Source organism: Chenopodium quinoa, unplaced genomic scaffold, assembly GCF_001683475.1.
Source record: "Chenopodium quinoa cultivar QQ74 unplaced genomic scaffold, ASM168347v1, whole genome shotgun sequence".
Classification (NCBI taxonomy): Eukaryota; Viridiplantae; Streptophyta; class Magnoliopsida; order Caryophyllales; family Amaranthaceae; genus Chenopodium; species Chenopodium quinoa.
In genome coordinates this window covers 4,530,392-4,557,143 of record NW_018743955.1, presented here as the reverse complement: position 1 = coordinate 4,557,143, position 26,752 = coordinate 4,530,392, and the positions used below count along the sequence as shown (strand labels likewise).

The window sequence follows — 26,752 nt, the reverse complement described above, 5'->3', positions numbered from 1 at the left end:
GCAGGATAAAGCACGTTGTCCTAGGAAAATTCAATTGCTCATGAACGACATCAAGAAGTTGTTGGCTCACTTTGAGGTTGTTTCTCTTGCCATGTGTATCGAGAAGCTAATCGTGTAGCAAATTATGTTGCAGCTATAGGCCATCAAATTACAGGCTGTATAAACATTGACCCTAAATGTAGATGCTAAGTTCTCTTATTTTATTTCTTTAGATAAGTTAGGATACAACGTTGAGAGAAGACTTACCTAACTTTTGTAATTTTCTTATTAAAAAAAAATAATAAAAAAAAAAATAATACAACGGTAATGCTATAGTGCCTAACAATTTCAGGTAACAAACGGGTACCTCATTATGAACACCCGCCAAAAATATAAAAATAAATCCGTATCTTTGTTAACATAGTTTATGCTTCTTTACCCGACTACCGTTCAACTCCTCCCTTCTCATCGCCGGCGAAGTTGCGCTTCAATGACCAGACCTCAACGATCAAAGCGTCGCATTAAATCTAATTCCGACGAAAACCCATCTCAATCAAAAGTCAACTTTCGCGCATCCAAGGCCAAATTCAAATTGAAAACCCAATTATCTCCTGAACTTCCAATTTCCAACAATTCTCAGATTAATTACCAGAATTTGGCTATTTTAGGGCCCGATTTTTGCTCCATTGATGCTCTTGATCTTGCCCCACTTCTTCTCGGCAAGTTTCTTCGTCGTGACGATGTTATACTTCAGATAACTGAGGTGGGATTTCATTTGTTATTGATTAAGCACACCAACTGTTTGACAAAATTACTCAACGAAATGGAAAATTGCTCTAGTACTACTTTTCTTGCTTTGTTAAACTGTAAAAAATGTCCTTGAATTCAGTTTTAGGGGTCATAAAATCATGATCAAATTCCCTTTTTTTTTTTTTTTTTTTTTTTGGGGGGGGGGGGGGGTGGGGGGGGGGAGGGGCCAGGGGGGGGGATTTTCTCTGTATTATCAATTTGGTTTGTGGGTTAGTTTAAGACCCAATTTCTGGAGAAGGTTGTGTCAAGGTTTTCAGGCAATTCCTAAGCTGGAATGGGTGGTTAAATTTTGCAGGTGGAAGCGTATAGGTCGAATGATTCAGCATGTCATGGTCGCTTCGGCGTTACAGCTAGAACAGCTCCTGTTGTAAGATAAGAATGTTGTGAACAGCTAGAACTGCTAGGCAACTTAAGAACTTATACCTTTTTAATGAAGTATGAATCTTGTTTGTTTGTCTTGTGCAATTTGGGTAGTTTGGACCAGGTGGGCATGCTTATGTGTATCTTTGCTATGGTCTTCACATGATGCTTAATATTGTTGCTGATAAGGAGGGTGTTGGAGCTGCTGTATTGATACGTTCTTGTGCTCCAGTTAGCGGTAATTTCTTGTCAATGTTATATCGTTGTGCTTTTAGCTTGATGCTATGCAAGTGTTGTTATGTGAAATCATGTTATATGAAAACATGTTATGTGGTTGCTTGAATGTGGAAATTAGAAGGTATTGGTCCTCCAAGTTTGGTTTATTCTATAAAATATTTCTTTTTCGTTCAAGTATGATATTCAATACTCATCCCATGGACAAGATATATTGCTTGTACATGTTATATCTTTGTGCTTTTAGCATGATGCTATGCAAGTGTAGCTATGTGATGTGATATTTCATGATACATGTTATGTAGTTGGTTGAATGTGAAATTCAGACGGTATTGGTCCTTCAAGTCTGGTTTATTCTATCGATTCTTTATTTTTCGTTGGTGGATGCAAGTATGATACTCAATACTCATCTTTTGTACAAGACAACAAGAACGAATCTTTGATGAAGAAGAGCATTCCATAATTTTCTAATAGTATAAAATAGTGGGGAAGGAGAGGTGATGAGAGTCAAGGTTATTGCAGCCTAAAATCCTTAATCAGTAGATGGATAGTGTTTTGATTATGTGGCTTAATGTTGCAGGTTTGACAACCATTCAGCAGCGTCGTGGTCAGATTACTGATAAGCCTGTTGTTCTTCTTGCTGGGCCAGGAAAGGTCAGCAGCCAATCTTTACAGTCCCTATTTTCATTAAGTTGGCTATAAGTAAATGCTTAATAGCATCACTTAATGGTATTGCCATTTGATGTCAGAAAGGGTATCTTTTAATCTAAACTGTTAGCAATCACACAGTATGATTTCAAAGACCATCATATAAAAAATGAATTACTGTAATGTTCAAATCATATTATTGCAAAGCTCTATTTCTTATTAACATGGAAAAAGATGATAAAAAGTTCTATATTTCCTTTAGTTTTCTGGTAAGGGGTGACATTCGAGATACATTCACATGATTTAGAATTTTGTAATGCTAGGTCTGCAACGTTTACCATCTATTTATTCAAAAAAATGCTCAAAATCAGTGGTATACACATTTTGTATTCTGCTTATATATTTATTATGCGGTCATTGTCGTCCCTGGAAATAGAAAAACTTTTAATACTGATTACTTCATGGCCATGCTTCTCCTTTCTTTGTCCATTTCATTTTGTTGTAGCTCATGGACCTCTGTGAATTTCTATGTTCTATTCTTGTTAGTATCATTAATAAGCAGAAGACCTTAAGATATACTCCACATCAAAGCATCACATATGGTCCTCTTTATATTGCATATAACACCTCAAACAACTGCAAATCTCTTCAACAGAGTATGAGAAGGATTGTGAACTATATAATACTAAGGGGCTGTTAGGTTGGGGGTAATCAGGAAAGGGAATGGGAATCAACTGACTCGATTCCCTTTGTTTGATGTTTGTTTAGCACTTTAAATCATTCCCTTTACCCTCCTTATTATTCCAAATCCTTCCAACTCCATTCTCCACCTCCCTAGACTTTCCCATTCCTTTTCCCTACCCACCTTCACACCACCACATCACCTCCTTCACACCTACCAACACCACCGGAAAACCAGACCACTGCCGCCCCTACCCTGACAACCGCCGAGCCTCCCCCGACCACCGCTGCGCCCCCTCCCCAGTAAAAACCACCCCTAGCCCCGCAAAAACCACCCCTGGCCCCCCAAAACCCTAGCCCCGATCCCCCTCTCCCACGAAACCGTCGCCTGGCCCTCCCACCACCCTCGAAACCCTAGCGGCTAGGGCTTCGAGGGTGGTTGGAGGGCCAGGCGACGGTTTCGAGGGAGAGGGAGATCGGGGCTAGGGTTTTGCGGGGCTAGGGGTGGTTTTTGCGAGGGAGGGGTGGTCAAGGCTCACGCGATTAGCGGCGGCAAAGCGAGGGGAAGGGCGACGAGGGTAGGGGGATAGCCGGCGAGGGGCGGGGGAGGGCCTATGAGGGGTTTGGTGGCTGAGAAAGATGAAATGTGTGGTGGTGGTGGTGTGGTGGTGTGAATGATTCCTTTGTTTTAAAAACAAACAACAAAGCAAAAATAGGGTATTTTCATTCCATTCTTCTCCTTTCCCTTTGTTCATTGCATTCCGATTCTCTCGTGCGAACCAAACGACCCCTAAGTAATTGAAATATGTTCCTTGTGGCAGGCCATGATACCTAGATACGGAATATTTAGTATGACCCATGTAGCCTAGTTCTCTATTTCATCTACATCAGACACTAAATGATACAAGTATTATTTACATCTGATCTAGAGGTGATCAACATCGGCCCGCCCGAAAACAGGGCGGGTTTGGGCAAGCTTAAAAACGGAATTTTAATTAAAAAGTCCGAACCCGGCCCGAAAAGCCTGTTTTGGCCTCACAAGCCCGCTACTTTTTTACGAGTATGGGCACGAACAATTATGTTAAGACCTGGCCTGGCCCGATTTTTTATCACCTTTATCTGATCTAATCCTTTATTCTTTTTCAAATGCATGCACCACCGACTTTTGCATTTCTCTTTGATTTATTAAACTCACCAATGTTGTACTCTTGGAGTGTCCTAAGAGGCATTCTGGGACAATAATTAGAGATGGCAATGGATCGGAGGTGGGTTGGGTAATGCTTCATCCGCCTCCATCCACCAACGATCCATCCATCACCCGACCCATCCATCACCTAATATTTTTTCATCCACATCCGATCCATCTGTCATCCATGGATGAATCGGGTGGATCGGGTGATAATTCTGGTGAAATTAATATATAAATATAAGTTTTCATTTTCATAACTAAAATCAAGATTTGACAAAAAAAGTGATCAATTTTATTAAAACTTTGATACATCTTTCTAATACTTGATCCTTTTAACTAAATTAAAACAAATGTCAATTCCTAACACTACAATAGACATTAAATTATTAAAAAAGATATTTATTTTTATTTTTTTATTTTATATATAAATTTAACGGGTGGATGGATAGGTCGGGTGATGGGTTGAATGTATCATCATCCGTATCTGACTCGATCCGTTACCCGATCCATCCATCATCCATCCGTTATCCGCTTAAGTTCGGGTTTTCATCCATATATTTGGATCAGGTGGATGGTTATCCATCGGGTTTGGATGATATTGTCACCCCTAACAATAATACTAATTTACCTATAGGCGTTGAACTTTTTCTTAGCAAAGATCATCACCCGTGTTTAGCCGTCTTTATTTACATTGAGTCACCGGTGAAACAATCATTTATCAGTAATAATGTGCAATGCACTCCATGTATAACATGTCTAATCTGGTCTCTGGGCGACTACTTGTAACTGCCATCAGGGGTGTTATGTACCCTTAAATAAACTGGCTGGCTAATTGAGGGAGGAGGGAATCTGTGCATTTTTTTTTTATATTTTTTTATTTATTTTAATGGAGATAACCAGAAGTAATGAACATGACATCCTTTTGTTGAATGATAATATGATATAGATAAGCAGTATTTTTTGCTAAATATAGGCCTTTATTAATAGGTAATCAATTTTTGTAAAACAAGTCCAAGTGCACCTCTCAACTTTTTGGTTATAATGTTCATGAACAGGTTGGACAAGCACTTGGATTATCAACCGAATGGTCAAATCATCCCCTTTATGTGCCTGGTAAGAATATCGTAAGATACCTTGTCCTTTGTCGTGTTTGTTATTCTAAAATCTGCATAATCAGGCTGAAATTAGACGATTTTTCTATGATATATGCAGGCGGTTTAGAGCTTCTTGACGGGCCAAAGCCTGAAAAGATAGTAGTTGGTCCTCGTGTTGGCATTAATTATGCTTTGCCTGAGCATGTAAATGCATTATGGAGATTCGCGGTCGCAGGTAGTCCATGGATTAGTGCTCCAAAGAACTCACTTAGGCTTCCTTGACAGGAAAATAATTCTTATGGCCCCTTCTAACCACATCAATGTATATTAAGAGGACAAAGAAATGCACTTTTAGCCCTCCCTTTTGATGAGGTGCCTTTTATTTATTTATTTTTGGTAAGGACTATTAAACCAACACTTCTTATAGGTAGTCTAACTACGCAGGATGAGAATAGGGATACTTTTTGCCCTCCCTTTTGAGGTGCTTATTAGTCCCTAAAATACAACAGTTGATATGTTGGTTATTACAGATAAGCTCCCAAATACTGTACATGACTACGGGCTTATTCTCATTGACTGAACTTTACTGAGCTAAATTAAACTCAACCGAACAGAACATAACTTATTAGAGCTGAGTTGAACTGATCCGAACTTATTAAAGCTGAACTGAACTGAATATTTATAAGAGAAGGAAATTAGGAGTTGAACTGAACTAAACTTATTAGAGCTGAACTGAACTGAAAATAAACATATGAGAATACGCCCTACTTGTAATTATGAGTAAAACATGATCCACTTACTCCGTAAGGAATAATCCTTCCTTTTGAGGTTATTGTTTTGATTGGCAACAAAGCACTGCTTATTAGATTGCTAATTACATATAAATATTTGATGTTTTTAAAAACATTATTCCCTCCGTTTTTAAATACTTCCTCTATTTCTCCATGCGCGTAGTTTTAGAAGAAATGAGAGAAAATAATAATATATGGAGGTTGTGGGGTAAGCGGAAGAATAAAAATTGTAAAAAGCAATAGTGGAGAGGATTGGAGGAGAGAAAATATGTGGTGGGTCAATTAGGTGAAAGAAATTAGTTAAATATTGTAAAAGTTTTTCAAATAAGGAAATTAAGCAAGTATTTAAAAACGGCCGAAAAAGAAAAGCGGAGCAAGTATTTAAAAACGGAGGGAGTATTAAAATGAAATAAGGGTTACTTTGTCCATGAATAAAAAAAATGTTTAATTAAAATAGGGGTTATTCCATATTATTAAAGAATTGAGGGATATCTCAAGTGGTTAGAACTTTCCTCCCGATTTTAGGAGATTATGAGATCGATTTTCATCACCCGCCCTTGTGGCTCTCTAAGCAGCAACAAAATATATATATATATATATATATATATATATATATATATATATATATATATATATATATATATATATATATATATATATATATATATATATATATATATATATATATATATATTAAAAAGAAAAAAACTGTATAATTTTCCAATCATAGACTATTTTTTTAATCTCCATTAGGGAAATCATTTGGTGGACCTGCCGGATTTATTTTTTATTTTTATTTTTATAAGGCATTTGGTGGACCTACCTAAAAATTGATTGTGTATTATTGACAAATTAAACCTACGGACTATTCGAATAATAAAATCAATAATAAATTTTGTTGATTAGTGAGGCCATGTGGGGTTGTTAATCTTAGTTTTTTATTATACTATAATTACATAATAATACTTCAAAATTATGGATATATATTAATTTTAGTTTGTAATCATTTAATTTGATGAGAAGATCAAGAGAAAGAAGAGAAACTTAACTTAAGCTTAGAATAGAGAGAAAAAAACAGAAGAAAATCAAGATCAGAAGAGAGAAAAAAGATGTGGGAAGTAAAGTTATTAACAATAGTATTGGCAATGGAAGTGATGTTTGTGGTTAGCAATACACTGAACAAGGCAGCAACGGCAAAGAGAATGAGCAACTATGTTTACATTGCTTACACTCATGCCATCGCTGCACTCTTTCTTATCCCGGCTGCTTTCCTTTATCATAGGTATGTCTTCGATATGTTTCTATATTGGTAAATGATCAAATTAAACTCGAGTAACCTCTCACCAATTATCGTTCTTATACCATTATTTTCTTTGATACCTACCTTCATCTTCTGACCCAATCCGAATTAATTACACTATAATTGTGATCAATAACAATTAATTTCGGATGGAAATATGGAATGAGATTGAAATACAAAGCTAAGATTTCATTCATTTCTAAAGTTTTGAAAATATTGTTTGTATTGGTTGTTAATTGGATTTGAACAGAAAAACTCCACCTCCACCTATTGGATGCTCTACAATTTTGCGGATATTCCTGCTTGCCATCCTCAAGTATGATTATTGATCTTTCTTTTCAATACAATCATACTTTATGTTTGTTTTTTTTTTTTTCTTTTTTTTTTTAATTAATTGTTGCTTTCAAAGGTGTTCATTTTATTGGAAATAGGGATCCCTTGACTTTATGTACCCCTATTTCGAAAAATCTAGCTCGTTGTGTAAAAAAAAAAAAAACAAAAAAAAAAAAATTGCTCGTAAAAAATGAACCAAAAAAAATAACCTGCAATTTTCCAGGTCACCTATTGCTTCATTTTATATTACAATAACTGAGAAGATAAAATAAAGAATGGAGAGAGTATTAAACATAACATAATTTATATACACATATCCATTTTACTTCAAATTACTTGGTCACCATTTTCTCTTGGTATTGGCTAGTGGCTAACCCCTACCCCCAATCTTAACCGGAGCAAAAGAGGTAATTTTCCACTACTGTTTGTAGGGAGGGGGTATAGTTAGTGCCGGGCCGCGGGCCAAATCGTGCCATCCTTTTTATTTTTTTTTTTAATAAATAAAAAAAACGAATTAAACGATATATTTTTTTTAGTACAACTTAATATATGTGATTAATTTATGTTTATGTTAATATAATTTGTTTACATTTTTTGAACAACTTTATTTTAATTTAGGTTATATAAATTATTTATCTAATTAATAATTATGTTTAAGTTTATATAAACAAATAAAAACAATTTTATTAATTTAGCATAAAACAACAATGCATATAATAAAAAAAAATACGAGTACGATAATCCGAAAACACAAAAAATTGAAGAATAACTTATTTTATTATATGACGGTAGCCGGTACGAATGTACGATAATTTAATAATACAAAATAATTAATGATAATTAAAAATCGTACAATAGTGTACAATAGTGTCGTGCCGTGCCGGCGGGTCGTGCCAGCGTGCCGGCCCACGTGTCGACCACCGTGCCGCCCGCCGTGCTACGTGTCGTGCCCGTGCCGATTTCCAAAAAAGTGTTCACTGCACGGTCCACGGCCCACAGGTGGGCCGCCGTGCCGTGTCGTGCCGCAGTCGTGCCGGGCCCATGCCGGCACGGCCCGTGCCCATGTTTGGTTAGTTGTCCATTGCTCCATATATTTGTAATAAAAATAATTCTGTAACATATATTTCATTTGAGGAATGATAATGAAGGTTTGTCACTTTCGCCATGATATATAATATACTAGGTTAGTTCTCGTGGCATGCATGGTAATTTTCTATATCTATTATTAAACTAGGACTATAATTAGTTTTTTATTAACGAAAAAAATCAAAAAAACATAATTGACAAATTGTGATCAAAATAAAGGATTACGAAAGATATGCTAGATATTTTCTCAAAAAAAAAAAAAGATATGCTCGATATAAAATGAATGTAAAATATATTTAAAATTATGTTAAGACTTTTTATTTATAGCTATATAAATATTTGTGTCAAAGATATGTCAAATCTTTTTTATTTTAAGTAATTATATGTCAAATCTTTTTTAATTTAAGTAATTATATTTTATAAAATTAGGGAATTATTTTGTATAAGATTTGTTTGTTTTTGTTTGTTTAATACTATGTAAAATTGGAAGATTTCCCTAAAAATTGTTGAATTGTAAATTAATTCCCTATTTGCGTTGGTTTAAAAACTTATTCCCACAATATTGTCCACGTAGGTTTGGTAATTTTTTTTTTTGGCGAAGAACCGCTAACGATGATAGCGGTTCTATGATTATAGAACCGCTAATGTCGTTAGCAGTTCTTGTATTAGGTGCTTGTATAAGAAAACTTCACAAGTTAAAACTTAATATAATAACCGCTGACGACATTAGCGGTTTTATAACAAGTATAGAACCGCTATTACCGTTAGCGGTTCTTTGTAAAAAAAAAACACCAAACCTTTTTCCAATCCTACGTGGACAATATTATGGGAATAAGTTTTTAAACCAACACAAATAGGGAATTAATTTACAATTCAACAATTTTTATGGAAATCGTTCATGTAAAATTTTCTTATCAAAAAAAAAATAATTACTCTGTAAAATTTATTTTTGTACCAAAAAAAAAAAAAAAACCCAAGGATATACTAGGAGATGACACGTGTCATTGCTAGTATTTTTTTTAGTATGTAGTATTGATATTGATTGATTGATAATAATGAAAACATATTCATACTAATGTGAAAATTTTAAAATATTAATTTATCATTACTTTTGAAAATATACATTGAAAACTGTGAAAAATAAAAATCATATACAAGGATCATCTAAGGAAACTTTTCATTTCAAATATCTTAGATACACCCTGGTTGCACGACTTGAGTATATTGAAAAGTTTTACTCTGAATTCATATGCAGTTTTGGTGTTTCGATCTTCTTCTACACTGGATTACGCTATAGCTCACCAACACTTGCATCAGCAATGATTAATCTTTCACTTGGTTTTACTTTCATTATAGCCATCATTTTCAGGTAACTATATATTAAGATCAATTAATATATATGTGTGTACATATGTGGATGGGCACACATAGTTTATTTGAAAAATGGAGCAAAATTTAGGTTGTGTTGAATTCATCTAACATGATTTGTTTCATTTCTGATTTGATATGATTTCTTTAATTTGACTAAACTTTAAACTTTTTATAAGCTAATCATAGAAAAAAAAAAAAAAAAAGTATCAAATAATATTTGTATACATATGTTGGTATTTTCATAATTATTTTGTATGGAATTATATGTACATACATACTAGTGGTCAATAAGAAAATGCAAATTGAAAAAAAACAAAAACATGGTTTAATTTGATGTGGCCTAATCTAATTAGTTATAAAATCATACATAATTTCTTAAATAAGTTGAGCTGAGATGTGATAATCTATGTTAGAGGACCAATTCAACCAAAAGTTTAAACTGATAGTTGAGGCCCATAAATATGTTTTATATCTATCACTCTCCCTCACATATTTGGGCTTGAAATGTGGATGCAGCACAGACCCACTCATAGCTGGTGCAAATTAATTCCACTTTGAAAGAGGGGCGGATGAAATTCAAATCCGTGACCTTTGTGTCATGCTGGCTCTGATACCATGTTAGAGGATCAACTCAACTAAAAGTTTAAGCTGATAGTTGAGGCCCATGAATATATTTTATATCTATCAATCTATTTCGTGTTATAAAAATTGTGGAATATAGGATGGAGATTTTGAATCTACGTTCACAAAGTAGCATACTAAAGTTGATAGGAACAATAGTATCAATTAGTGGAGCATTCGTAGTGATCTTCTACCAAGGACTCCCAATCAGTAGTATATTCCCTTCACCTACCAAACCATCACTCCATTCTCTAATGCAACTTCAAAATCAACCAAATTGGGTTGTCGGAGGAGCATTTCTCTCAATGAGTTGCTTACTTCTCTCATTCGCGTATGTAACAAAGGTAATAATTTTTTTCAAATTCATTAAAGTATTAAAATACTTAGTAGATACATGTGTTTTATTGACACTTGTAACAAAATCATACGTCATATAATGTTAATACACCCTTTTTTTTTCTTTTTTTTACTACTATTACCTTTTTTTCCTTAAACATGTCTAAGGTCAACAACTCAACGTGTATTATGTTTCGGCTATTTATCACTTTGTTTCTTTTTTACAGACTTGGATTGCAAGGGACTACCCTTCGGAAGTGCTAATAATACTAATTACATTTATCTTTGAGACTATAATTGTATCAATTGTTACTTTATTTGTGGAAAATGATGCAAGCGTTTGGACACCAACAATTGGTATCGAACTAGTTTCAATTCTCTTTGGGGTAATTCTTATAATTTTGTTCTTTTCTTATTAGACCAAAATATACTTGGAAGTTTATTGCTCTATATCATTTAACCTATTAAAAAAAATTCATTTTGAAATATTGTCTAAACTTTGAACAGGCAGTAACATTTGGTTCGTTAAATATTGTGGATACATGGGCATGCAGAGTGAAGGGACCAGTATTTATAGCAATGTTTAAGCCACTTCAAATGATTATCGCGGTTGTATTGGGAGCATTGTTCCTTGGGGATGTGCTACACCTTGGGAGGTACTATAATTTCTTATACCTTGCTTATTATTGACTTTAATTTGATTTTATTTTTTATCATGTACTATATATTAAGAACTAAACTTGTTACATTGTTGGTTCACTTTGAAACTCAAACTCTGATCATTTGACCATAATCTGTAGATGTCCCAAACAAAACTCTAGATAAATAATATTTTAGAGTAAAATTATATTATTAATAAATAGTCATACGACATTTATACAATAAATATGGATATAGCAAATACATAATCATTCAAATCAATTAATGATGATCTCCTTCATTAGATCATGAAAAGATGTATTTACTGTTGGTTTATCTCTCGCACATATCGATAGAATGTACAACAACTTCTTTGGATAAATGGTATCACAATTTGTTGTAGACACGAGGAAAATTTCCACTCGATTTCCTCTACTTGTATTCATAATACTACTAAGGAATGCTTCAAAAAAAAAAAATACTACTAAGGAAAGCTCATACACCCAAACAATGTAGGTTTTTTTTTTTAATATGAAAAATAAGAATTTAGGGTGTTATTTTTTTGATGTTTAGAGAGCCACAAGGGCAGGGGTGAGAATCGATCCCAAAATCTCCTGGAATCGGGGGGGGGATCTATAACCACTTGAGCTATCCCTCACTCTCATTTTAGGGTTGGATATGCAGGTAGACGTCTTGTTCGATTAAAATGTTATTTTGCATCCTATCTTAAAAATTCATTTATTATTCAAAATATCCAAAAACAATTTTGAGTTTTGAAAGACCAAGAGAAAAAAGGAGAGGAGAACGACTAAGATAAAATAATTTAATTGATTGATATGCCTAATTAAAATTTTATTTACAAGTATATTGTTTCAAAAAAATTAATAGATAATATTAAATTCTATAATTCTTGTTGTGCAGTGTAATTGGAGGATTGATTATAGCAGTTGGATTCTATACGTTGATAAAAGGAAAATCTGAAGAAGAGATACTTAATAAGAGAGATGCTGACGAAAATAAGTTGATGTATAGCATAGAGGAAGAGTCAAATCCTCAAATAATTCCTTTGTTGGTTGCATGACAAAATCATGGATGTACCCTTTTTTTTGTTTTTTTTTTTTTTCAATAGGTTCTCTTATAATATTTGGTTAATTCATCTCGAAGTTATAATAATTGTACATAACATGAATTCAATTCGGATAATGATCGAGCCACTCTTCTCTATTACAATAAGGCCCTAATCTTTTAAGCTTCTGGCAGAGCAGAGTAGATTAGATCTCTGAAGAGCAAAGCAAATTTTAAGATAGCAGAGCATAACATATTTCTGAGTCTTCGAGAACTTTTGGACCCGCTTCAATAATGCGACCGCCTCCTTCTCTAATTCCCCAAGTGAAAAGAAAGAGAAAGGAAGGAAGCCATATCTAATTGCCTGACAACTGGATTCGTACTTGACATACTTTCGATGTGTCGCATCAGCCACAACCCATCCAGGAACAAAGTTAGATAACTCAGACTATGTCAAAGGAGAAGACTCTACCAAGTTTACACAGACATCGCGACCACGATCCCAAAAATAAAGTAACACATATGCAGGTTTGAGAGCCCAGACGTTCCCTCCAAACTACCCAATGTTAACCTCCTTCATAGATGAAATCCCTAACCCGATAGCAAACATCAACAAAGATATCTCGGACAACATTATGCAGATATTTAATGCCCACAATACCAGCACACGACATCGCGTTATCACCGAAAAACATCCCTAATAAAAACCCTTGAACAAGCAGAACACGGCGTCGTGATAGAGAAAAATAATGGAACGCTCAACCGGTAGCACAGCACACATCAGTAAACTCTTAGCGTTCATCGTCTGACCCAACCTAGAAATAGGGATTGTCCGAAGCCAAGCAGAGGTGTGATCTCCCTGTTGTGATTTCCACAATGCTGATTGTTGAGGAAATAAAGAAAAGACAAATTCAGTAGAAGCGGTAACCTTTGTGAAATATATATCTGCCAATTTCTTTATGATTTTAAGGGCATCAATATTACTAGGATTACTCAAAATGTCAGATTCCATCGTTCCATTGAATAGACTCAATGCATCTTCAAAGGCTCGTCCAAGACTAACAATGCTTGCATGCCGTAGAAGCTTATTCTGTAACCCAGCAAACTATAACCGAGAAGCAAGAAAAGCATAATGACAAACATCCCTACAAAATAAACACCAAGCCCTTCAAATGCAAATGGTAAGGTGGTAAGTCGCCACTGCTAATCGCCAAACCCAAGCCCCCAAGCAGTAACGTTCCAAGCCTCCAAGGAAGATCAAAGAGCCCCGTTGAATGTGCGCAGAGCCGCCTCAAAAGTACTAGGAGGACAAGTATGCAATGCAAAGTAGAGTTTAGAAACTCCGGTACATACCCTAAGTAAAACAGCTCACACTAAGGATCATCCAGCATAGCAACCTTATCCATTAGCGCAATGGTCTTGGCACCCTCTGCATCACAAGCTCACCACTAAAGCCAGAATCAGAATTAGCGGGATCACCAAGCAACTTAACACCATTCAAAAGTCAAACAATAGGTAGAAAGACACCCACAAGCCTACTACAAGGTTTTACTGTAGGCCAAAAAGTTTCAGTTTTTTTCCACGTTAAGATGTATAAACGAGGCCCTTCCTCCATAATTAACAATAGAACCTTCCCTACCACCAACGTGTCACTAATAATAGTGTCATCATACAAATACAAAGCCTTAAAAAACACATTAAAAGTGTTTCTGATTTTACACAACATGGGTTGTAAAGTGATAGAGCAATAAACTAGTCATTAATTGCCTATCCCAAAATCAAACACTATTTATAAAATCCTAAACCAACCTAAAACAAGTATAGGTAAGTATAGGGTCGAACCCAAAGGAGATAGTTGGTGTTATCTTTAGCCTAAATCAAGCTATTTCGGAGATTGAAGTGAGAAAATGGTTGGTGTTATGATAGCAAAATTAGACTAATCAAGTAATTCAATAAGCTAAATGTTAGGGATATTGGTTCCACATGCTAATTCAATAATCGTGCTAATCGACAATTTCTTCGTTTGATTCAAGCATTGCAAAGGACAAACAATAGTAGCAATCAAGAGAGTTCAAGAGCTATCTCCTAGCGGCCAAACTAGGGGTCACTATGAATGGCTAATCAAGGAAGTTCACAATCAAACTCAATCAATTAAAGCAATTCTCAAATTGGTGGTCATGTCATTAAGAAATGCAATGCAATCTAGATTAATCTTATAGGTTGATCATTTCTTATCTAATTAATCACAAGAAAAACTATGTCAACCAATTTAATTGCAACAATTGAATCAATCAAAGATCATCAACTAGCACAAATTATCAATCAAGCATGCTTCCCCTTCTCCCTAGCAACTAATCTATTCACTAATCATGGTGTAACTCAAGAACAAATCACTAGAATTAGCATTGATCATCATTCTAAATCAAAATCAAGAGACAGCAATATCAACTACAATATCCAATTCAAATCCAAGCAATACAAGCAATCAAAGATGAAACTAAATCAATCAAGTAAGAGATGAACTAGAAGAAGAAAATCTTACTAACATTAATGATTGAAAATGAAGAAATCCAAGCACAATTGATCCAATGTTGAAATACAAATCCAATACCAAGAACTTCTCTCTAACTTCTATCTAACTTCTCTCTCTAAAATTAAGCTAATGAAAATTATCTAAAAGTTATCTTCAAAAAGGAATTATAAGTGTATTTATAGGCAAAGAAGAAAAACGGAATTCCTGCGCCCTCTCCAATAAACCCCGCGCCCGCGGAAAAATGGGTACGAAACCCATTAAAAACTCCGCGGGCTTTCTGGGAAACATCCGCGCCCGCGGGTCTTATAGCCCGAGCCCGCAGCAAAAGCGCGGCGAATCCCCTGCTCCCAAAGGATGATCAGAGGGCCGCGGTATAGCCATCAAGGAAGCATTAGAACTTGTGCCTTGTTAGTCTCTCTAACATTTGATCAATGAATGGAAGGGGAAAGTGATCCTTTTTGGTGGATGTATTTAGACGTCTATAGTCTATACACATCCTCCAGTCGGTGACCGTCCTAGTTGGAATGAGCTCCACCACTCTCATTCTTGACTACGGTCATACCCCCCTTCTTAGGAACGACATGAACGGGAGAAACCCACCTAGAGCTTGAGATGGGGAATATGATTGCCGCATCCAAGATCTTGGTGATCTCTTTTTTCACCACCTCTCCCATTTGAGGGTGTAGCTTTCTTTGTCGTTCAATAGAAGGAAGGGTGCCTTCCTCAAGCGTTATGTGGTGCGTACACAAAGCGGGGCTTATACCTTTAAGATCATCGATAGTATAGCCCAAAGCACCTTGGTGCTTTCTCAAGACACAACATAACTCTTGAGCTTGGCTCTCGCTCAAGGATGCACTAACAATGACGGGGTAAGTGGAATTTGGGTCTAAGAATTCATACCTAAGGTGTGATGGTAGAAGTTTGAGCTCTACCATAGGCACACCTTTACCTTCTTTTGTTGCGGCCGCTTGCAAAGCTTCATGGCTTGAGATCTTCAAGCACAATTGTTCATCCACTTCCTCCATGCTTCCATTAAGCAATTCCTCATACAATGCTACCTCCTTGCATGGTACACCTAACTCGTCTTTGTTGAACAAAGCATTCTCAAGAGCATCGTTAGAGGTGAGAAAGTGCTCATGCATGGAAGACACAACATGATCAAGAGAGTCAATCATCATGAAATTTTCAAGAGAAGAACTTGGATATTTCATGCTTTCATTCAAATCGAATTCTATGACCTCATCTCCTACCTTGAGGGAAATCTTTGCACACTTTACATCTATCATAGCACTTGAGGTAACAAGAAAGGGTCTACCTAGAATAATTTGAATGGTAGTATCTTCATCCATTTCTAAGACAACAAAATCCACCGGGAACACAAACTTCCCAACCCTCAATGGAACATCTTCCACTTTACCTTTTGGAAACTTGATTGTCTTATCGGCTAGTTGCAAGGTAATGTTAGAAGGTAAGAGTTCCCCTAGATCGAGTCTTTGATAAACCGAATATGGCATTAAGCTTACACTAGCTCCTAAGTCACATAAGGCATTATCAAATTGCATCTTGTTAATATAACAAGGGATGGAAAAGTTTCCGGGGTCTTTCAACTTTGGTGGCATTTTGTTCATGATGATCGCACTACAATTTTCAGTCAAATTGATTGTCTCCACAACATCACAAGTCCTCTTTCTGCTCAAAATGTCTTTGAGGAATTTGGCACAATTAGGCATTTGGTTGATCACATCGGTGAAAGGTAGAGAAAGGTGAAGTTGTTTCAGTATATCAATAAATCTCCCAAATTGCTCATCCAATTTGTGTCTCATGAATTTTTGGGGATAAGGGAGCTTGGGTTTCACAATCTTTTTCTCTACTCTCACCTCTCTTGGTGTCTCAACCACAACCTCATCTAAAGATGCTCTACTTCCCTAATTCTCAACCAAAACTTCCTTGGGGACCTCCTTGTTATCACTCCTCCTAGGAAATCTCTCCTCAAGAACCTTACCACTCCTTGTAACAATAGCATTCACGGGTTTCTTGGGATCTAGGCCTTGGGAAGGTAAAGAAGAAGGGCTTGCTTGGTCTTTCAAAGCACTAGCAAGTAGAGAAATTTGGTTTTCGAGCATTTTGTTGTGGGTCATCATTTCATTGAACTTCTTGTCACTAACGGCCATATATGTGTTCAACAACTTGGTTTGATTTTCAATTATTTCCTCCAAATTGGTCCTAGAAGAAGAAGATTGTGAATAGGAATTTTCACTTGAGTCTTTGGAACAAATCCGGGTGGGGGACCTCTTTGAGAATTATTTTGAAAATTGCCCCTACCTTGATTGTTCCAATTACCCCTATTTTGATTTTGACCATAACCTTGATTATGGTTTCCACTACCTTGGTTATGATTTCCATAACTTTGGTTTTGATTACCATAATTTTGGTTTTGATTTTGACTACTATAACCTTGATTATTATAGTTGCCACGAGAACTTTGGTTCCCTTGGTTCCTATAACCACCACCTTGGTTATAGTTGTCAAAATTACCTTGGTTTTGGTAATTCCTATTCCATTGACCTCATTGATTATCAAACCTTTGCACATTATTATTTGACACATAATTCACATGTTCACTCTCACTATTATCAAAATCATCACCACATTCCGGAGAAGCATGAGGGCAATTACAAGAGTCATGATCATAAGATCCACATGCATCACAAAACAAGCAACCACTAGGCATGTTATTTGAAGAGGGAGGGGGTTGAGAGTTAGAAAAGGTACCTCTCCCCTTAAATTGGGAGGGAGAATTCGAAGCTTGAGAAGAAAAGGATCCTTCCAACTTGGCCTTGATTGCGGTCATTTCTTTCCCCAAGTTTGTCATTTGTGAGGATAAGTTGTTGATCGCATTTAGATGGTCTATAGAGTACACCGAAGAGCCACTCTTGCTAGTTGAATCCCTCTCACCATCTTGCCAATCTCTATAGTACTTAACCACGTCCTTTACAATCTCCACCACTTCCTCTTCCGTCCGATTCATTATGGGACCTCCGACACCCCCATCGAGGCATGATTTGCCTTGAGGACTTATTAGGCCACCATAGAAAATTTGAATGACTTGATAGGTTGGAATTCCGTGGTGGGGACATTCCCTTTGGTACTCTTTATACCTCTCCCATGCTTCGTAGAGGCTTTCATTAGGTCTTTGCTTGAACCCTTGAATCAAAGCTCTAGCCTCTGCCGTTTTCTTTTGTGGGTAGAATCGGGACAAGAATTCCTTGGTGACTTCGTCCCATGTTCGAAGGGAATTTGGCTTTACCTCCTTATACAACCACTCCAAGGCTCGGCCTATGAGAGAAAATGGAAACAACTTTAGCCGGATGAATTCTTGAGAAACTCCTCTCACTTTGATAGTGTTGCAATACTTTTCGAACTCCTTGAGATGGTTCAACGGACTCTCATTCTTAGCTCCGCTATATTGTCTCCTTTCGATCAAAGCGATCATAGCCGGCCTAATTTCGAAGTCATTCGCCGGTGTTGTAGGTGGAGCGATTCCACTCTCAAAGTTGTACGCGCCGGGAATTCCCAATTCTTTCAAAGCAACTCTTGCTTGATCTCCCATGCCTAGTACTTCTTCAAATCCTTCTTCGCTTGAAGAACTAAATTCAAACGATCGACTAGCAATTCTTCTCCTCGAAAAAGTCCTTTCGATTTCCGGGTCAAAAGGCACAATGGATCGATCACGAGCTCTATGCATGCAAAACTCAATGAAAATAATAGTAGCACGGCTACAAATGTAGCCTTAAGAAACAAAATATTTTTGTATTTTTTTTTTCAATTAAAATGAAATAGACTCAACAACTAAAGCTAAGCACCAATTTCACCCCCCCGGCAACAGCGCCATTTTGATAGATGAATAAACTAGTCATTAATTGCCTATCCCAAAATCAAACACTATTTATAAAATCCTAAACCAACCTAAAACAAGTATAGGTAAGTATAGGGTCGAACCCAAAGGAGATAGTTGGTGTTATCTTTAGCCTAAATCAAGCTATTTCGGAGATTGAAGTGAGAAAATGGTTGGTGTTATGATAGCAAAATTAGACTAATCAAGTAATTCAATAAGCTAAATGTTAGGGATATTGGTTCCACATGCTAATTCAATAATCGTGCTAATCGACAATTTCTTCGTTTGATTCAAGCATTGCAAAGGACAAACAATAGTAGCAATCAAGAGAGTTCAAGAGCTATCTCCTAGCGGCCAAACTAGGGGTCACTATGAATGGCTAATCAAGGAAGTTCACAATCAAACTCAATCAATTAAAGCAATTCTCAAATTGGTGGTCATGTCATTAAGAAATGCAATGCAATCTAGATTAATCTTATAGGTTGATCATTTCTTATCTAATTAATCACAAGAAAAACTATGTCAACCAATTTAATTGCAACAATTGAATCAATCAAAGATCATCAACTAGCACAAATTATCAATCAAGCATGCTTCCCCTTCTCCCTAGCAACTAATCTATTCACTAATCATGGTGTAACTCAAGAACAAATCACTAGAATTAGCATTGATCATCATTCTAAATCAAAATCAAGAGACAGCAATATCAACTACAATATCCAATTCAAATCCAAGCAATACAAGCAATCAAAGATGAAACTAAATCAATCAAGTAAGAGATGAACTAGAAGAAGAAAATCTTACTAACATTAATGATTGAAAATGAAGAAATCCAAGCACAATTGATCCAATGTTGAAATACAAATCCAATACCAAGAACTTCTCTCTAACTTCTATCTCTAAAATTAAGCTAATGAAAATTATCTAAAAGTTATCTTCAAAAAGGAATTACAAGTGTATTTATAGGCAGAGAAGAAAAACGGAATTCCCGCGCCCTCTCCAATAAACCCCGCGCCCGCAGAAAAATGGGTACGAAACCCATTAAAAACTCCGCGAGCTTTCTGGGCAACATCCGCGCCCGCGGGTCTTCTAGCCCGCGCCCGCGGCAAACGCACCCGCACCCGCAGCAAAAGCGCGGCGAATCCCCTGCTCCCAAAGGATGATCAGAGGGTCGCGGGCTCTCCAATCTACTCGCGCCCGCGGCAAACTCGCGGCCAGACCGCGGAGAGTTCCTGGTCGAAATCTGCCAATTTGGTGCATAAGAGCTCGCGCCCGCTGATGAGTGACATTTATGTCACTCTTAGGGGTAGCATTTAGGTCTTTTTCCTCTTATTTTTCTTAGTTTTCTCCACCTCATTTATCCTCTTATGGCTTCTTTATGTGTTGATGAAAAGTAATGCTTATTTGCGCTTATTTTGATAATCTTTATGCATTATTTTATCATCCCCATGCTCTCGTGAACTTTGGTATCTTCTGCAGGTTCCATGACGGTCCTATGCACGGTGGGAGGCCCCTTGGCCAAGTATGGAAGCCATGGACAAAGGCAAGAGGAGCAAAAGGGAAGGAGAGGAAGCAAGAAAAGGAAGTGCAAGAGGAGGTGTGGCCAAACCTCTGAAAGGTCCGGTCGAACCTAGGTGTGGTCAAACTTTTGAAAAGTTTGACCGAACCTCCAGGGTGCAGTGAAGGCAGTGTCAAACCAGTTTTCAGCAATTTTGCAGGAGAGGTCGAACCTCAAAAGTTCGACCAAACAAGGATCAGGGAGGTTCGACCGAACCTACACAGAGTTCGACCGAACCTACCCTGAGTCCGACCGAACCTACCCAGAGTTCGGTCGGACCTTTTCCCGATCTCAGCCAATTTTGTACGGACTATTTAAGGTCCTTTTGAGATCGTTTTTCGAGGAGAGAGAAGAAAAACGGTAGAATAGTTTTCAGCAAAAAAAGATACTCTCTCTTAGTTAGCAACTTCATTAAATTAGTTGATTTAGTTTTAGAAACTCTCAAATCTAATCATTGTAGAAGCAAATTTCAAGATTTATCTCAAGAATTTCAGCAATTATCCAACATTTTTGAAGCTTCAATAGTAACTTCTTTCATTTGTCCTTCATTATTTTCTGATTTTATTTTTTTTGTTTTGTAAGCCACTTGATTTTCTCTCAATCTTGATGTATTGTTATTGCATGTTAGCTTTGTCCATAGATAATCACTTTGTTTTTCCAAATCATAGAATCGCTTATAATCCAAACTTGGAATTTGCATGTACTCACAATGAATTGTGAGTAGTCCTCTTGGCTAGGGGTTGGGTGAAACTCAACCTATTGGTGATTATGTGACTTTGGGAGTGATTTTGATGATGGATTGCGACTAAACTTGATTATATGGGATTGCTTGTTAGTTCTTCATGATAGGAGTAATTAACCTAGATTATTGAACTTGATGGCATGAAATGTTTGGTTCGACATGGAAATGTGAGTTAAATGTTTCATTACCTATTGCAATATGATTATGTATCTTTTGTTGCTGAGTTAATGAGGGATCTAAGCTTAGTAATCTGATTTGTTTTCATATCGTTTGATGTTGATCTTGCATGTGGTCTTTGCTATTCCATTACCCTCATTCCTCCCTATTTGCCTAATTGCTATTGGTTGAGTGAATCCCATTCCCCTAGTGTTTTAATCCCTTGAATTCAACCTTTAGTTGTAGTTTGTTAGTTAATCACCACTTATACCTTGATTTCGATTTAGCTTGAGCATTAAGATTATTTAGCATTTGATTCCCGTTCTCCGTGGACCGAACCCTTGCTTGCCATTGTACTTGTTTGAGTGAGGTGTTTGTTATAAATGTGTTTGAATGAGCCTAAATTGTGCGACCGATTTAGCGCTCGTCAAAATGGCGCCGTTGCCGGGGAACGGTGTTGTTGATTGCTATTTGATTGCTTGAGTCTAATTCACCTTTAAAAAAACACAAAAAGAGTTGTTTTCCTTTTTGGCTACGCTTGTAGCCTTGCTACTAATTGTGTTTGTTGAGTGCGTATGCGTAGGACTCAACATCGTGAGTTGGTGCCTTACGATCCCGAGATTGAGCAAACCCTTAGAAGAAGAAGGAGATCTCGTTCGTGGTCCTCCACTTCCCCAAGAAGAGAGTCCAACCCGGAACCACAAAGAAATCCAATGGGTGACAACCCACCACCACCACCTCCAAGACCTTTGAAGGAGATGGGAACTCCGGGAGCTTATAGAGCTTCAAGTGGGATTGCTCCCCCAAACACCCCGACCAATGACTTCGAGATTAGGCCCGCAATGATAAATTTGATTAAGAGGAGACAATTTAGTGGAGCAAAACACGAGAGCCTTCTTGCACATTTGAACGAGTTTGAGAAATATTGCAACACGATCAAGGTGAATGGGGTCACTCAAGAGTTTGTGAGACTAAAACTATTTCCTTTCTCCTTAATAGGAAGGGCTCTCGAATGGCTTGAGAAGGAGGTGAGATCCAATTCTTTGAGGACTTGGGATGAGGTCACCACGGCTTTCTTAGGGAGATTCTACTCTCAAAAGAAGACGGCCGAGGCAAGAGCTCTAATTCAAGGCTTTCGGCAAAGGGGTAGTGAGACTATCTATGAAGCTTGGGAGAGGTACAAGGAGTACCAAAGAGAGTGCCCTCACCATGGAATCCCAACATACCAAGTTTTACAAATCTTCTATGGAGGCTTGAGTTCTCAAGGCAAAACAAGCTTGGATGCGGGAGCCGGTGGGCCAATCATGAATAAAACCGAAGATCAAGTGATTGAGATCATTGAAGATGTGGTAAGGCACCACATGGATTGGCAAGAAAATGAAAGAGAATCCACAAGCAAGAGTGGGGGGGCGGCTTATTTGGTAGATCACCTCAATTCTATAAACAACTTGACATCCCAAATTACAAATCTTGGAAAGGAGATGTCATCGATCAAAGCTAAGCTTGAGTCCTCCACTTCGCGCCAAGATTTTTCCTCCCAATCTAAGGGGAGAGGTATGAGTTCTAACCCTTCTACTTCTACATCTAATATCATGCCCAGTGGATGCTTATTTTGTGATAATTGTGGGTCTTATGACCATGATACATCTTCTTGTAATTTTGATTCCCAATCCCAACCCCTTAATGATGATGGTAATGAGTATGAAAATGAACATCTCAATGCCTTGTCTTATGATAATAGACCTAGGAATGACAACCAACGATACTTACCACCCAATCAAAGAGGGAAAGGGAATAATTTCAATCAAAGAGGAAATGATTATGATTACCACAACCACAACCAATGGGGTGGTAGAAATCAAAGGGACCAAAATCCCCAAGGTAATTACAACCAACAAAGTGGTTATGGTAACCATAATCATAACAATCAAGGAAACTATGGAAATCAAGGCCAATACCACCAAGGGGGGAGTTCTAATAACCGGAACAATTGGAATAATAATGGTAATAGAGGCTTTAACAACCAAAATGCTAATTCCAATGTGAGAGGTCCTAGAGCACAACAAGACAATTGTTACACTCAACCACCTCCACAAAAGTCTAGCCTAGAAGAGATGATGGAAAGCCAAGCCAAAATGTTCAACACTTTCATGGCCACTAGTGATAAGAAGTTTAATGAAGTAATGACCCATAACAAAATGCTTGAAACACAAATTTCTCAATTGGCCAATGCTTTAAAAGAGGGAGCTAGCACTTCTAAACTTCCACCCCAAGGACTTGACCCCAAGAAACCGGTGAATGCTATATCAACTAGGAGTGGGAAAGTGTTGGAAGAGAGTGTCCCTAAGGAAAATAATGAGAAAATGAACATGAGTGAGCCTCCCCTTGAGAGTGATTTTGAGCATGAAGAAGAGAAAGCCTCTGAGAATGAAAAAGAAAAAGAGAATGAAAAAGAAAAAGAGAGTGAAAAAGAAACCAAACAATTGCAAAGACTTCCATATCCCCATAAATTTGTGAGACACAAATTAGATGTGCAATTCGGAAAATTCCTTGAAACACTGAAGCAAATTCACCTTTCAATCCCTTTTACCGATGCTATCAAGCAAATGCCTAACTATGATAGGTTTTTAAAAGATATTTTGAGTGGAAGGAGAAAGTGTGATGTGGTGGAAACGGTGAATCTCACCGAGAATTGTAGTGCTATTATCATGAATAAGATGCCACCAAAGTTAAAAGATCCCGGTAACTTTTCAATCCCTTGTGGAATATATAAAATGCAAATTGATAATGCCTTGTGTGACCTTGGGGCTAGTGTTAGCCTTATGCCATATTCGGTATATCAAAGACTTGAGATAGGAGAACTTCTACCCACTAACATTACCTTACAATTGGCCGATCGATCCATTAAATTTCCAAAGGGTAAGGTAGAGGATGTTCCCCTAAGAGTGGGAAAGTTTGTAATTCCGGTGGACTTTTTTGTATTGGAAATGGATGAAGATGTTAATATTCCAATAATTCTAGGAAGACCTTTTCTTGCTACTTCGGGTGCTTTAATTGATGTTAAAAGTGCTAAAATTACACTAAAAGTAGGAGATGAGGTAATAGAATTTGACTTGAATGAAAGCATGAAATATCCAAGCTCAACTTTGGAAAATTGTATGATGATTGATGCTATTGATTCTATTGTGAATACTATGCATGAGCACTTGCTCACTTCTAACAATGCCCTTGAGAATGTTTTATTGAACAAAGAAAAGATAGGGGAACAAAGCAAGGAGATGACATTGTATGAAGAAATGCTTGATGGAAGTGCGGAAGGAAGCATTGAGCAAGTATGCATGGGAATCACAAACGAAGATGCATTGGAGATAGCCACTACAAGAGAAGGTAAGGGTGCTCCGATGGTAGAGCTCAAACCTCTACCATCACAGCTAAGGTATGAGTTTCTTGGTCCAAATTCAACTTACCCGGTTATTGTAAATTCTTCTTTGAATGAGTGCCAAACTCAAATGTTATGTGGTGTATTGAGAAACCACCAAGGTGCTTTAGGCTATACCATTGATAACCTCAAAGGTATTAGTCCCGCTTTATGTATGCACCACATAACACTTGAGGAGGGTGCTAAGCCTTCCATTGAAAGGCAAAGGAAACTTAATCCTCAAATGGGGGAGGTGGTGAAGAAAGAAATCACCAAACTCCTTGATGCGGGCATCATCTTCCCCATTTCGAGTTCTAGATGGGTTTCCCCCGTTCATGTGGTCCCTAAAAAAGGGGGAATGACCGTAGTTGAAAATGAGAATGGTGAGCTCATTTCAACTAGAACGGTGACCGGTTGGAGGATGTGTATAGACTATAGACGTCTAAATGCATCCACCAAAAAGGATCACTTTCCCCTCCCTTTTATTGACCAAATTCTTGAGAGACTAACAAGGCACAAGTACTATTGTTTTCTTGACGGTTATTCGGGTTCCTTTCAAATCCCTATAAACCCGGATGACCAAGAGAAAACAACCTTTACTTGCCCATATGGTACTTTTGCTTACAGGAGAATGCCATTTGGTCTATGCAATGCGCCTGGGACGTTTCAAAGATGCATGATGAGCATATTTGGTGACATGCTCGAAGAGGAAATGGAGGTATTCATGGACGACTTTTCGGTTGGTGGCCTTTCATTTGAGGATTGCTTGACAAATTTGGGCAAGTGCTTGGCAAGATGCGAAAAGGTCAATCTAGTTTTGAATTGGGAGAAGTGCCACTTTATGGTTGAGGAAGGAATTGTCCTTGGGCATAAGATCTCCAACAGAGGAATTGAGGTTGATAAAGCCAAGGTTGAAGTAATCGAGAAACTACCACCCCCTATCATGTGAAGGGAGTAAGATCATTTCTTGGGCATGCGGGGTTTTATAGAAGGTTTATCAAAGACTTCTCCCTCATTGCTAGACCCCTAAACGCCCTCCTTCAAAAAGAGGCCGATTTTATTTTTGATGAAGAATGTCTTCAAGCCTTCAACAAGTTGAAAGAAGCTTTGATCTCTTCTCCTATAGTGCAAGGGCCAAGATGGGATTTGCCCTTTGAGCTTATGTGTGATGCAAGTGATGTAGCTATCGGGGGTGTGCTTGGACAAAGAGTTGAAAAGAGACTTCATGTGATCTACTATATGTCCAAGACCTTGAACGAAGCCCAACGCAACTACACCACAACGGAAAAGGAATTTCTTGCCGTGGTACATGCTTTTGAGAAGTTTTGGAACTACCTCATTGGTTCCAAAACTATTGTCTACACTGATCATGCGGCTATTAGGTACCTTGTGGCAAAGAAAGAGTCCAAGCCTCGTCTTCTTCATTGGGTGCTATCACTTCAACAATTCGATGTAGAGATTCGGGACAAAAAGGGGGCCGAAAATGTGGTTGCGGATCATCTATCCCGGTTAGAGAACGTGCAAGATAATGACGATGGGGTCCCAATTTGTGATGAGTTAAAAGATGATGTGCTTTACTTGTTGGCTGAGAAATATCTTCCTTGGTTTGCGGATTTGGTGAACTATTTGGCTTGTGGGGAGTTTCCTCCAAATGCTTCAAGGAACCAGAAGAAGAAGTTGAAAAGGGAAGCAAGGCATTACATATGGGATGATCTGATCCTTTTCAAAAGAGGAGTAGATGGTTTACTCCGTAGATGTGTGCCAAATGATGAAGTGAAGAGTGTTTTGAAGATGTGCCACTCCGATCCTTGTGGAGGGCACATGGGTGCCAACAAAACAGCCTTGAAAGTACTACAAAGCGGGTTATGGTGGCCTCATATCTTCAAAGATTCATGGGGTTTTGTGAAAACATG

The 26,752-nt window shown here is 37.4% G+C and overlaps 2 protein-coding genes and 1 pseudogene across 4 annotated transcripts; all 3 read left to right on the top strand.

The window, feature by feature from the left end:
- Positions 1-26,252, top strand: part of LOC110689462 — a 74,294-nt pseudogene extending 48,042 nt beyond the window's left edge.
- On the top strand, positions 92-5,509 carry LOC110689216 (DNA-3-methyladenine glycosylase-like). Its single transcript, XM_021865942.1, has 6 exons — positions 92-742; positions 1,085-1,156; positions 1,264-1,387; positions 1,964-2,037; positions 4,957-5,014; positions 5,114-5,509. The coding sequence occupies exons 1-6, from the start codon at positions 407-409 to the stop codon at positions 5,275-5,277; spliced, it is 828 nt and encodes a 275-aa protein (XP_021721634.1). The 5' UTR covers positions 92-406; the 3' UTR covers positions 5,278-5,509.
- Positions 6,557-12,812, top strand: LOC110689217 (WAT1-related protein At3g28050-like). 3 transcript variants are annotated; one of them, XM_021865943.1, is made up of 6 exons: positions 6,557-7,068; positions 7,337-7,402; positions 9,761-10,841; positions 11,061-11,219; positions 11,341-11,489; positions 12,394-12,812. In XM_021865943.1, the coding sequence occupies exons 3-6, from the start codon at positions 10,599-10,601 to the stop codon at positions 12,551-12,553; spliced, it is 711 nt and encodes a 236-aa protein (XP_021721635.1). In that variant the 5' UTR covers positions 6,557-7,068; positions 7,337-7,402; positions 9,761-10,598; the 3' UTR covers positions 12,554-12,812. The 3 variants fall into 3 exon arrangements, with proteins under 3 accessions (XP_021721635.1, XP_021721637.1, XP_021721636.1); XM_021865944.1 differs by lacking the exon at positions 6,557-7,068 and having other exon boundaries at positions 7,085-7,402; XM_021865945.1 differs by lacking the exons at positions 11,341-11,489; positions 12,394-12,812 and having other exon boundaries at positions 9,761-9,874; positions 11,061-11,126.
- Positions 26,253-26,752: the final 500 nt, after the last annotated feature.